The sequence below is a fragment of the Ovis aries genome, chromosome X, assembly GCF_016772045.2.
Source record: "Ovis aries strain OAR_USU_Benz2616 breed Rambouillet chromosome X, ARS-UI_Ramb_v3.0, whole genome shotgun sequence".
Classification (NCBI taxonomy): Eukaryota; Metazoa; Chordata; class Mammalia; order Artiodactyla; family Bovidae; genus Ovis; species Ovis aries.
Genome location: NC_056080.1, coordinates 125,162,758 through 125,175,447, shown reverse-complemented (window position 1 = coordinate 125,175,447; position 12,690 = coordinate 125,162,758). Strand labels below are relative to the sequence as shown.

General features: G+C 44.0%; 1 protein-coding gene and 1 non-coding gene across 22 annotated transcripts in view; both read left to right on the top strand.

Annotated features, from left to right (window-relative positions):
• The window catches only part of TMEM164 (transmembrane protein 164), a 182,587-nt gene that overhangs the window by 97,104 nt on the left and 72,793 nt on the right, over nt 1-12,690 (top strand). For 18 of the 21 annotated variants that reach the window (XM_060408068.1, XM_042242060.2, XM_042242063.2 and 15 more), the window contains one exon: nt 5,859-5,925. The exons of 2 other annotated variants lie outside the window; for them this stretch is intronic. In XM_060408068.1, coding sequence (XP_060264051.1) covers nt 5,859-5,925 — 67 coding nt within the window. Of the gene's footprint in view, nt 1-5,858; nt 5,926-8,715; nt 8,802-12,690 lie in introns of all 21 variants that reach the window. One more of the 21 variants, XM_042242055.2, reaches the window with a different exon arrangement.
• TRNAC-ACA (transfer RNA cysteine (anticodon ACA)) lies at nt 6,937-7,009 on the top strand. Its single transcript has one exon. It is a non-coding gene; the product is annotated as a tRNA-Cys (tRNA).

Sequence of the window (12,690 nt, the reverse complement as noted above, 5' to 3'; positions counted from 1 at the left end):
AACTGTACAAAGGATCTTCACAACCCGGATAATCACGATGGTGTGATCACTCATCTAGAACCAGACATCTTGGAATGCGAAGTCAAGTGGGCGTTAGAAAGCATCACTAGGAACAAAGCTAGTGGAGGTGATGGAATTCCAGTTGAGCTATTTCAAATCCTGAAAGATGATGCTGTGAAAGTGCTGAACTCAATATGCCAGCAAATTTGGAAAACTCAGCAGTGGCCACAGGACTGGAAAAGGTCAGTTTTCATTCCAATCCTAAAGAAAGGCAATGCCAAAGAATACCCAAACTACCGCACAATTGCACTCATCTCACACTCTAGTAAAGTAAAATTCTCCAAGCCAGGCTTCAGCAATATGTGAACCGTGAACTTCCTGATGTTCAAGCTGGTTTTAGAAAAGGCAGAGGAACCAGAGATCAAATTGCCAACATCCACTGGATCATGGAAAAAGCAAGAGAGTTCCAGAAAAACATCTATTTCTGCTTTATTGACTATGCCAAAGCCTTTGACTGTGTGGATCACAATAAACTGTGGAAAATTCTGAAAGAGATGGGAATACAGACCACCTGACCTGCCTCTTGAGAAACCTATATGCAGGTCAGGAAGCAACAGTCAGAACTGGATGTGAGAGTTGGACTGTGAAAAAGGCTGAGCGCCGAAGAATTGGTGCTTTTGAATTGTGGTGTTGGAGAAGACTCTTGAGAGTCCCTTGGACTGCAAGGAGATCCAACCAGTCCATTCTGAAGCAGATCAGCCCTGGGATTTCTTTGGAAGGAATGATGCTAAAGCTGAAACTCCAGTCCTTTGGCCACCTCATGCGAAGAGTTGACTCATTGGAAAAGACTCTGATGCTGGGAGGGTTTAGGGGCAGGAGGAGAAGGGGACGATAGAGGATGAGATGGCTGGATGGCATCACAGACTCGATGGACGTGAGTCTGAGTGAACTCCAGGAATTGGTGATAGACAGGGAGGCCTGGCGTGCTGCGATTCATGGGGTCACAAAAAGTCAGACAGGACTGAGCGACTGAACTGAACTGAACTGATGACTTCCCTGGTGGCTCAGACAGACGGTAAAGCGTCTGCCTACAATGCAGGAGACCCGGGTTCAATCCCTGGGTCAGGAAGATCCCCTGGAAAAGGGAATGGCAGCCCACTCCAGTATTCTTGCCTGGAAAATCCCTTGGATGGAGGAACCTTGTAGGTTACAGTCCCTGGGGTCTCAGAGTCGGACATGACTAAGTGACTTCACTTTCTTTCACTTTTGATTCAAAGCAAACTTCTTAACCATTATACTACTTTTCCTCTAAATTTTCAATTTCTTGGCTTCTTAATAAGATTGTCAGCTTTCTTGAGGACAAATAGACTACATCTTAATTATAGTGATCTCCTTTTCTCTGGGCTTCCCTGGTGGCTTAGACAGCAAAGAATCTGCCTGCAATGCAGGAAACCCAGGTTCGATCTCTGGGTCAGGAAGATCCCCTGGAAAAGGTAATGGCAGCCCACTCCAGTATTCTTGCCTGGGAAATCCCATGGACAGAGGAGCCTGGTGGGCTACAGTCCATGGGGTCACAAAGAGTCAGATAAGACTCAGCAACTAAGCACATTTCTCTATAGCACCTGGAATGATATTAACACACAGTAGTGGACAAACGGTTGTAGCCCAAATTCAATGAAATAACTGACATGACAGAGAATCAAACCCATAACTATTGCCATTTTGCCCCAGGTTCTTACCAACTAAGATAACTTAGCATAGTATCCTACATAGAAACAGAAAAAGCTGGCAAAATATTTGTGACAATGGTAATGGCCAAGTGTTAGAGCCAGCCAGAAGGTTCATAAGCGTGACTGACCTGGGTTCCAGCTCCAGTCTCTACTGTATGGTTCTGGCCTTCAGTCTGTCCTTTTGCTCCCTCTTGACCTTTTTGTCACACTTTGAACTTTTATAACAGTTAAGCTTTCCCCAGTGGCTCATGATCCCTCTCCCCTTTTAATCTTGAGGCTTTTAGATGAGCTCTTCACCATTTATTTAAGAAACGTATATCTGAGTCTTAATATATGCCATGCACTTTTTAAAAGCACTTTATAGATATCAACCACTTATATTTTTGTAAGTTGGTACTATTATTATTCCCATTGTACAGATGAGGGGACTCTCACTGGATGTTCTTTGTTTTTTTCTGAACAGTTTTGTTTATTTTATGCTTTGGCTCTGCTGGGTCTTCATTGCTGCATGGCTTTTCTCTGGTTGCGGGCTTCTCATTGCAGTGGCTTTTCTCATTGCAAAGCACAGGCTCTAGGGCGCCCCAGCTTCCATAGTTGTGGTATGTGGGCTCAATAGTTGTGGTGCAGGGGCTTAGTGGATCCAAGGCATGTGGGATATTCCCAGATCATGAATTAAACCTGTGTCTCTTGCATTGGCTGGCAGATTCTTTACCACTGAGCCACCAGGGAAGCTCTCTCACTGGCTTTTCTAGTGGTTCATTATCCATTTCCAGTATCCAATAGGAATCTGGGAGGCAGTCTGGAGGTGCTACAAAGCAAAAACTCTGATTGGGCAATCATTGACCTGTTGGATTGTGCCCTGTGTCTGTAGAGGGCAGTGCAGCTGGGTAGTTGGGCCAGCTTTGCCACAGAACACATAAGGACTTCTGTTGCTCTTAGGAATGATCTTCCTTGCCCCTGGTCTCTTGTCTGGCACACACACACATACAACATTTGTAGTGTTCACATGATGGATTTAAAGTGCAGGATACAGCAGCAGAAACACCGGCTGGGAATTTGATGAAATTTGAATGTGACCTCTCCCTCTGCCCCTTATTGTCTATTTGATCTTGGGCAAGTCACTTAATCACTTAGTGCTTTGTTTTTCTCAGCTATGAGGTTGAAAATGGTACTGATTATCATAAAAATACATGAAGATTCAATGAGATGATGCATTTGAATATTTAGTCCAGTGATTGGCACATGAAATTGCTCAATATATTGATGCATTAGATATATTTTAAATTAGTGACATGTAAGACCTTTTGGCCTGTATGTAGCTTGTGGAACTGAATTTTGAGGGCCCAGAACAAGACTTGTCTTTATCTCGGTTGTTTATTTTGAATCTTGATGTTGACTTTTATTTTCTTTATCTTTGGCCGTTCATGGGCCTTTGGGATCAGTTCCATCATCCTCAGGATTTAAGGTTTGGTGCCCAAGTATCTACTTGGCCTTGTGTAAATGATATTCTTTTAAGGCCAGCGGCAAAGCCTGTTACTAGAGGTCAGCTTTACCTCTACTCTCAGTGAGATTTTTTTCTCTGCCAGAGTGAGTGTTTTTGCTGTGATTGTCACTTAGGAGTGTCCAGGGACAGAGTTGGGCACGTGTTGCTTCACCCCCTTAACAGCCGCAGAATGGCTAAGGACCCCTGCTCCAGGCATTGAGGCTTGAGCCAGAGTTTTCACCAATCAGTTTCTGAGAGTATGAGGTGCCTCCTAGAAAGACCCTGTTTTAAAAATGTGCAAATCCAGGGAGGCAGGAGTGACGTTGCATTGATGTGCCTCCTCCCTTTATGGATCAAGCTAAGCCCTCTTAAACTGTAGGACTGCTGGTCTGGCGTGGCCTAAGAGCAAGCTCCTGACAGTCATCACCTGAAAGCTCATTAAACCTGGAGCAGGGGATGAAGAAGGTGGTAAGAGAGACCCCTGAAAGCAAAAAGAAGGACAGTGGAGCACCCCTAACTACTTGAGGTCATATTTGCATTGGAGGAAGGGAGGCAGGCTATGATGCAAGATAGCAAGATGGACATACGAGTTCAGAGTCAGATAAACCTGGGTTTGCATTGTGACTCTACTGTCCTATGGCATTGATGAAGTCACTTTACCTTTCTGAGCCTGGTTTCCTCATCCACAAAATGTGACAAATAATTGTACCCATCATAAAAGTGCTGTAAAAATTCAGTGAGAGTTTACCTAAAGCAGTTACTTTGATACTTGCCTGGGATATGTTAAGTGCAGATCACCATCATCACAGCATTGCCAGCAACAAGCAGCTGAAAGAAACAGACTGAGGGAAACCAAAAGCAGCCTTGGGGCTTGTGTGGTGTTCCCTTGGGGACTCCTTACAACATGGTCTCTTAGTCTTAGGCACAGGTCCGTGAGTTCCAAGAGAAGAGCTCTTGTTCTTCTAGGTCCCAGTAAGGGCATAAGAGAGATCCTAGTTATCGTGAGACTGCTGTGAGTGTGTGTTTGTGTGTGTGTGTGCGCACAGGTCCGTGAGTTCCAAGAGAAGAGCTCATGTTCTTCTCGGTCCCAGTAAGGGCATAAGAGAGATCCTAGTTATCGTGAGACTGCTGTGTGTGTGTGTGTGTGTGTGTGTGTGTGTGTGTGTGTGTGTGTGTGTGTGTGTGTGTGTGTGTGTGTGTGTGTGTGTGTGTGTGTGTGTGTGTGTGTGTGTGTGTGTGTGTGTGTGTGTGTGTGTGTGTGTGTGTGTGTGTGTGTTCGCAACAGTGAGCTTGAGGTCCAGACTGCTGTGTGTGTGTTCGCAACAGTGAGCTTGAGGTCCAGACTGCTGTGTGTGTGTTCGCAACAGTGAGCTTGAGGTCCAGACTGCTGTGTGTGTGTTCGCAACAGTGAGCTTGAGGTCCAGACTGCTGTGTGTGTGTGTGTGTGTGTGTGTGTGTGTGTGTGTGTGTTCGCAACAGTGAGCTTGAGGTCCAGAAGCCACATTGACTCAGTGGTGGTTATATGTTGTGTGTGTGTGTGTGTGTGTGTGTGTGTGTGTGTGTGTGTGTGTGTGTGTGTTCGCAACAGTGAGCTTGAGGTCCAGACTGCTGTGTGTGTGTGTGTGTGTGTGTGTTCGCAACAGTGAGCTTGAGGTCCAGACTGCTGTGTGTGTATGTGTGTGTGTGTGTGTGTGTGTGTGTGTGTTCGCAACAGTGAGCTTGAGGTCCAGAAGCCACATTGACTCAGTGGTGGTTATATGTGACCCATCAAATTAGCTTTTCTGCAGGAGGAACAGACTGTCACTCTTTGCTTCTCCCTCAATCGTCAGGACCCACTTGCCTTGAATGATAAAGGAAGCTGCTTCAGCCTATTCCCACAGCTCACACAGGCGGAGTTTGTTCCTGACCTGCTTGTTTTTGACTGATAAAGGGTTCCTAGCATGTGTTTTAACAAGTCTGGATTTGGGAAACAGGATCACTACCCAATGCTGGAGACTAGTGGTTTTCTCCTTTTCTTTTGATTTTTAGTCACAGAACCCCATATGTAAAATAGATAAAAGAAAGCTTGGAAGGCTGCCACTTCTGCCTGAAGGTATTTCTAAGAAAGCAAGGGAGCCTATTTGCAAAACACTGAAGTTGTCTTCCTGGGTTGTATTTGCTGCCCTTTTCCTGCCTAGGTCTCTGTTTGGGGAGGAGGATTGGATCTGGCTGTGTAAATAAGCAACCTGGCTCTGAGAAATAGGTCTCGACTGTAATAACACAGTCGTGTAATAACACCTGGCTCCCACAGTGCCCCTTTGTTAGGCTGCCTGAGCCACAGCAGTTGGAGCTGAGATTGGGACGGACCGAATGTTTAGGGAGCGCAGAGCTAATTATGCAATGAAGTGTTGTAACCAAGGCCTGTTCACCAAGTGTTTGGGGGATTTTGAGGTGGCGCTGGTGCTCTTCAGAACATTTCAGCTCATGCAAAATGTGCTGCTTTTAATTTATTACGCATGTGTGCCAACTCCAGTGCTCTGTTTCACTCACACAACCTCTTGTATACACGCTCTCCCATCTGGCATGGCATAACCTGACACATTTTTTGTCTGCCTCTGCATCACAGTCAGAGTGTGACCTGCACTTTTATCTTTTTTCCTCTCCAGGCTACAGATGCACATGTTGAATGGAGCTCTTCTTGCTCTGCTGTTTCCTGTGGTGAATACGCGGCTGGTAAGTGGCCCCTTCTAGAAATATACCAGCAACATACAAAATGGTATTTGCTCGCTCCTGTGTTATCCAGTGCTTGTCCTCATCCTTGGGTCATGTCCCCATGTGAGTTTTTATTTTTTTAATCTTTTTTTTAATTAAAGTATAGGTGATTGGGAATGTTATATTAGTTTTAGATGTATAGCATAGTGATTCAATGTTTTTATAGGTTAAGCTCCATTTAAAATTATTATGAAATATTGGCTATATTCTCTGTACTATGCAATATATCCTTTTAGCTTATTTATATTAATCATGGTAATTTCTACCTTTGACCCCTCCATGTAAGTTTTTACATACCTACACATTCAGTGTTGAGATTTGATGCAACCCTATTTGGATGTAATGGAGCTTGATGAGGGTGAGAGTATGGTATGGAACTCTGGGGCTTTAGTAAGGGTTTAGGCCAGAAGCAGAACAGATCAGAAAAGCCTATAGAAGCTTTTGGAAGGGTTTGGTGAACAGAAAGGAGGCTCCACCCATTCAACCAAGGCTTCCAGGTGTTCTAAGGGCCTCCAGTGTGGATTCAGCCACATTGGTCCAGAATAATCTACTAGGGAGCCTCAAAGTCAGCCTGCTTTGCCAGAGACACCTTTGGGCAAGAATTAGATTTCTTCCCTGTTCCCCCAAACCAGCAGAGAAGTCTGGCCCACACATCTCCCCAGTGGCTAGCAAGTAGAACCCCACTGTGGCAGGTGGCTGGGTGCTAAACCAGTACAGAGCGAAGTGGGAGAGTAGGGCTTGAGTGGCCGGGCCCTGTCCTCAGACTCCCATATGTGGGGTTGCAGAGGGATTAGCAGGCTGGCCGAGAAAACTCAGGACAAGAACTCACACATGAAATAATTCCTACTGCTTTCTGTTTTCATGACTTAAATTTGCCTCATACATTAATATCACAGTTTAAATCTCAAAATGATAATCCTTCCTCTTTGGATGGCATTTCATAATTTACAAGGTTGTTTCAAATAATAGACTTCCCTGGTGGCTCAGATGGTAAAAGCGTCTGCCTACAATGCAGGAGACCTGGGTTCGATTCCTGGGTTGGGAAGATCCCCTGGAGGAGGAAATGGCAACCCACTCCAGTATTCTTGCCTGGAAAATTCCATGGACAGAGGAGCCTGGTAGGCTATAGTCCATGGGGTTGCAAAGAGTCGGACATGACTGAATTCACTTCAAATAACAGTTGTGGGAGGTAGCTATTAAGTTGTGTGAAGGCTGAGTATTATAGCCTCTTGTTATAGAGGAGGAAACTGACGTTCAGAGAGTCCATCAGTAGAAATTCTTTCCTTTCGTCCATCCCTCCTTTGTCCTTCCTTCCCTCCCTTTCCCTCTTTCCTCTTCTTCCCGTCTCTAATGGCAGATTTGTTATTCTATTCGTTATGACCCCCAGTACTTTCTAAATAAATGTCAAGCTTTAGTCAGCGAGCTTATCAAGAATGTCCAAGTAACTTTTCTTAACATAGAAATTTCTTTGATGAACTCTGTGTTAACTAGCAATTCCAGTCGGGCTGGTAAATAATCTTGTATTCCTTTTCTAAAATAAAAGCTCAGGATGGTGGCTCTATTTGCATATGTCTTGACAGTTGGCTTTGGTCTGGTTACTTTAAATGGCTGGGACCCCTCCTAGGCTACCCTGACATCCCTTATTTGAGCTCAGATTGACAAAATAAGGCACAGGAAGGTAGGCAACTCTTTAAGCCTGATGATCTAATTAGGCAGGAAGTCAATTCTGGACATTTTTTGCCCTTTCTTCCTTCTTGGCCCTTGATGCTTTTTAATCCCCTTTTTCCTCCTTAGCTATAATGAGGAAACAAGGAATAGAATGAGCTAATTGGTGTGTATACCAGTAATACAAACGTATATACACTCATATAAAGACAGTGAGGGAGTTAGAGGAAATTTCCACAGTCAGCTGAAGGATGTGGATCATCAGTGAATTTCCATGTGGTCTTCTGCCCTGTGCCTTATTGGCACTGGGGCTTGCAGACCAGCTAGAGAATGTCCAGCTTCAACTTCCTCCTGGTTCTTCATCTTAGAAGCTGACACCTTAGAAAAAAGAAGATTTATTTCAATGGCCCATATTACAAGTAAGTACTCTTCACCACCAGGATTTCAGAGTAGGTCTCTTTTTGACTTCAGATGAAGTGCCTTAAGGGCAATTTCACTTTTGTTTCTTGGAGGGAAGGAAGGGAAATGTATCATGGAACTATTATTAGATTATCAGAGAGCTGAAAGCTTGTCTGAGCTAATCTTCTAGAGGGGAAACTTGTGCTTAGTCGCTCAGTCATGTCCGGCTCTTTGCAACCCCATGGACTGTAGCCTGCCAGGCTCCTCTGTCCCTGGGGATTCTCCAAGCAAGAATACCAGAGAGGGTTGTTGCCACGCCCTCCTCCAGGGGATCTTCCCAACCCAGGGATCGAACCCAGGACTCCTGCATTGCAGATGGATTCTTTACCATCTGAGCCACCAGGGAAGCCCAGAGGGGGACTTAGATGGATAAATGACTTGCCTAAGAAGCCAAGGTGGATGCGCCTAGAACCCAGGTCTCCTAACTCAGACTTCAGAGCCCTTTTCCTTTGTTTGATTGACATTTAGGGTGAGTTTGAATATGAATGCTAGTGAATTAAGACCCTGGAGATGCTGCTTAGCTTCTCTCCAAGTAGAAGAGTTGGGTCGTAGGCATCTTTGATAAGTTGATGAGCACTGTAGAGCCTCTTCCCAGATGTACAAAGACAAGTTTGTGTACAATTTCAGGAGGGACACAGACCACCACCTCCTGCCCCTTTCTCCCAGAAGCCCATCCATGGATTCCTTGTTGAGGTCCCCAGCCCCAGCTGTCAGTAAGTAGTCCATGGCGTGGAGAATAGATGAACTGCCTAGTAGCTGCTTGTATAGCCAGTGGTTTTTCAGTTTGATGGTAATGAGGTTCCTTATCTGTACCCATGACTTTGCAGAGAATGTCATCCATTTCAGGCTAAACCACCTCCTGGAAAGTGCAAGCCAAGACATGGGAGCTAAGCAGGGTGCCCATGGAAGCTGGTTACATATTAGCTTTTCAGTTATAGCTCTTAGACCTTGCAGAGCTGTTGATCTGGTCCTCAGAATGAGGCATGGGACCCAAGCTGCATTCCCAACCCTGAGCCTTTTACCCTCAAATGTCCATGACAACTTCTTATGAATATGAAGTATTCTGAGCAAGGGAGAAAAGAAACTGCACTGTGTCAGCCCCTTCTCCAACCAAAGCCCTAGCCTGGCCTATATTTATTTATGTTTGCAGCCATCTGTCTTCTACTAGAACAATAAGGAGATGAATGATAATGATTCTTTTCATCAAGCTCCTTTCTTCATCAAGGCTCAAAGCCTCTAGTATATTATTATCTCATTATCAAAAATTGCCCTATTGTGTAGCCATGTTGATCTGTTACATTAGTTCCTGTTTTCCTCCTTTACCACCCCTCCCCTTTTAGCCAGTTCCTGTTCTCTGTTAGATGTTTCTCTTGAATGTTCCTACCTCTCAGACTGAGTGGAAGAGGTTAATGATGATTCTTCCCACTCCTGGGGCAGCTGCTCCCTATCCACCGTCATGTTTTGGAGATGTAGCTGCCGCCGGCACACCTTGTACCCATGTGTGCTGCTGGGAACACTTTGCTGTCACGGATGCAAATCGGCTTGAGAATCTTACTCTTTGCTAATTGGTACATTGAAACGTGCTAATTGACCTAGAAAAGTTATTTCTGTGAGTGGCAAATTGAGCTATTTTAAAAGTTATAGTTTGGGTTTTGGACTTGAACTAGGGACAGAATGTCCCTTTGCTTTTTGACAGTACTTAAAATAGAAAAAGCTTGTTTTCAAAAGAGGCCTTAGCTTTCTGAAGAATTGATTCAGCCAAAATTGTGGCTCAACCTTCTACAAAGGCCAGTATGTTTCTGATCAGATGAATGCAAAGTGTATGGGGACATGGATGGTGTTGAGAAAGCTTGGGGTTCCAGCAAATTCTAGGGACTGGCCTAGAATAGGTCTAATTACTGCCTGTATTTTGAGATTAATCTTTGAAAGCCTTACAGAATGCCAGCCCAGCCATACCAGTCAGTCCAAATTTTTATTGAGCACATTTTTTGTTAAATATTGTGCTATATGCTTCAGGAGATGCAAAAGCAACCAGTTTATTCCCAGCCCTCAAGGAACTTGTTGTTTAGTTAGAAGGATAAGGCACAAATGCCTTAGATGTGATTGCAATGTTAGAGTCAAAATCACGAGAAAGGAGAATTGCAAGGCAATACAGGCTTAATAGCTAAATTGTAATTGTTCCAAGTTCTACAAAAATGGGAAGAAGATTAATATCAGCATTTATTGAGCATCTAATGTGAATGTGTGCCAGGTAATTTATGAATATTCTTATTTAATTCTCATAAGAACCTGATTTTACCTGTGAGGAAACTGAGGTTTGGAGAAGCTAAATGACTTGCTCAGTTACATGATTGCTTGCTAAGTCATTTCAGTCATGTCCGACTCTGTGCGACCCCATAGATGGCAGCCCACCAGGCTCTCCCGTCCCTGGGATTCTCCAGGCAAGAACACTGGAGTGGGTTGCCATTTCCTTCTCCAATACATGAAAGTGAAAAGTGAAAGTGAAGTCGTTCACTCATGTTCGACCTTCAGCGACCCCGTGGACTGCAGCCTTCCAGGCTCCTCCGTCCATGGGATTTTCCAAGCAAGAGTACTGGAGTGGGGTGCCATTGCCTTCTCCAAGATACATGATTTGTAAGTACTAAAACTAAATTTAAAGACTTTGAGCTCTAATGCACTGTGTCCTGAAGAGGTCATTGGATGAAGTGGTCCAGAAATGCTCCATGCAGAAGTAAAGCCTGAACCAAGCCTTGAAGGGCTATTAGAATGTGCATACAAACTGCAGAGGAAAGTGATAGTTCAACTAAGGGACCAGAGGTATGGAGGTAAGAAATAGTAGACTCTCCTTGAGAGTCTAAAGATCAGGATGGAGAGTCATGAACTCCAATTAGACTCCTATATAGACTTTGCCACTTACTTGCCAATCACCAGAAGACATCCTGTGACATTGATTCTGTCACGTCTTTTAGCCCTTGGAGTGTTTTGATTTTATGTGTACTTCTTACCTTTTCCACCACCAGTAAGAATTCTTACAGGGAGATGGGGCTTTTCAACCACAAAATCTTTCCCAAATACAAATATGTCACCCTAGTAGAGTTGTTAAGAGTATGAACTCAGGGATCTGATTTTCCAGGTTCATACCCTGACTGTGCTGTGTGTGTATGAGAGGGAGGGAGAAAGGGAACTTGGCTAAGTTACTTAACTTGAATGGGCTTCCACGCTCTCACCTATGATATGGAGGTGATCGTAGTGCCTCCCTCCTAAAGCTGCTCTGAGGATTAAATCAGTTAATATGTGTAAAGCATGTAGCACAGCACCTGGCAGATGGGAAGTCCTCCATCAGCGTTAGTTGTTAATTATTAGTCTTTGATCTTCACAGAAACCCTGTATAAGGTGGGTATTAGTGTTACTGTACCAGGTTCCATTGCCCAGTGTGCAGGAAGCCAAATGCTGAGATGCTGAGGTTTGCCCTTACAAGGCAGCCAAGCGAGGAAAACCAATCTCAAATCCACCTCCCCTAAGTTGAGGGGCTTAGGATATTTATGATACAAGGAAGCAGGGTGGTCTGAGGTCTGGGGAAAGATGGCTGGAGGGAAGAAAAAGATGAAGTAATCAGCATTCTGTGCAAGTGTAGCTGAGTTATGTACTTCTTCTTGAGATGCATGTTCAGAAAATGGTGACCTTAACATGATCTGAGGATGGAGTTTTTGGCTCTCTGATATCAAAAGTTAATCCATCAGATAACTCTCAGTCCCAGCTGAATGGTTGATGGTCTTGACCACTTTGAAATGGGCTAGACTAGCTCCATGTTCCTGAAAAAACAACTTAAGCAACCATTACTATAATATCAGAGCTGTTATCTATAGGGGATTGCTAAAGGAGTCTTGTGATACATTGTCTAAGCTATAGGTAGCTTGGAAGGTACACAGTTTGCAAGAACAATTAAGGAGAGCTTGGTTGGCGAAGGCAGGTTACAGGATGTTACTTATTAAGCAAGTTATGGTTTAAGAAATGTAGCTGATGACTGCCCTTGGTTTTATTTGTTGTTGTTATTTAGTTGCTAAGTCATGTCTGATTCTTTGAGACCCCATAGATGGTAGCGTCAGGCTCCTCTGTCTATGGAGTTTCCCAGGCAAGAATACTGGAGTGAATTGCCATTTCCTTTTTCAGGGGATCTTCCTGACCCAAGGATCAAACCCATGTCTCCTGCACTGGCAGGCAGATTCTTTACCACTGAGCCATCTGGTTAGCACTGCCATTTAACAGATTAAACCTTAGAAAGTTTATATAACTTGCTCAGGGATACACAAGAATTGACAGAACTGGCCTGAGAATGTCTGTCTTTCTGATATGAAAGCTCAAGGGTTTCCTTCCACCTCTGTCCTTTTATTTTCAAGTATTTAGCCAAGTTAAGTTTTTGTGTAAATTTTATACAATATCCGTTAGAGATTTGGAGGACTGATTATACTCTCAGGATTTTTTTTTCAAGGATATGCTCCTTGAAAAAACCATTTAATCAGACAAGTATAAAGAGAAAGCCAATCTTTTAACCTCATCAACTTTCAATCCTGTCTTCCCAGGGGTAAGTTGTGTTAATTGTTT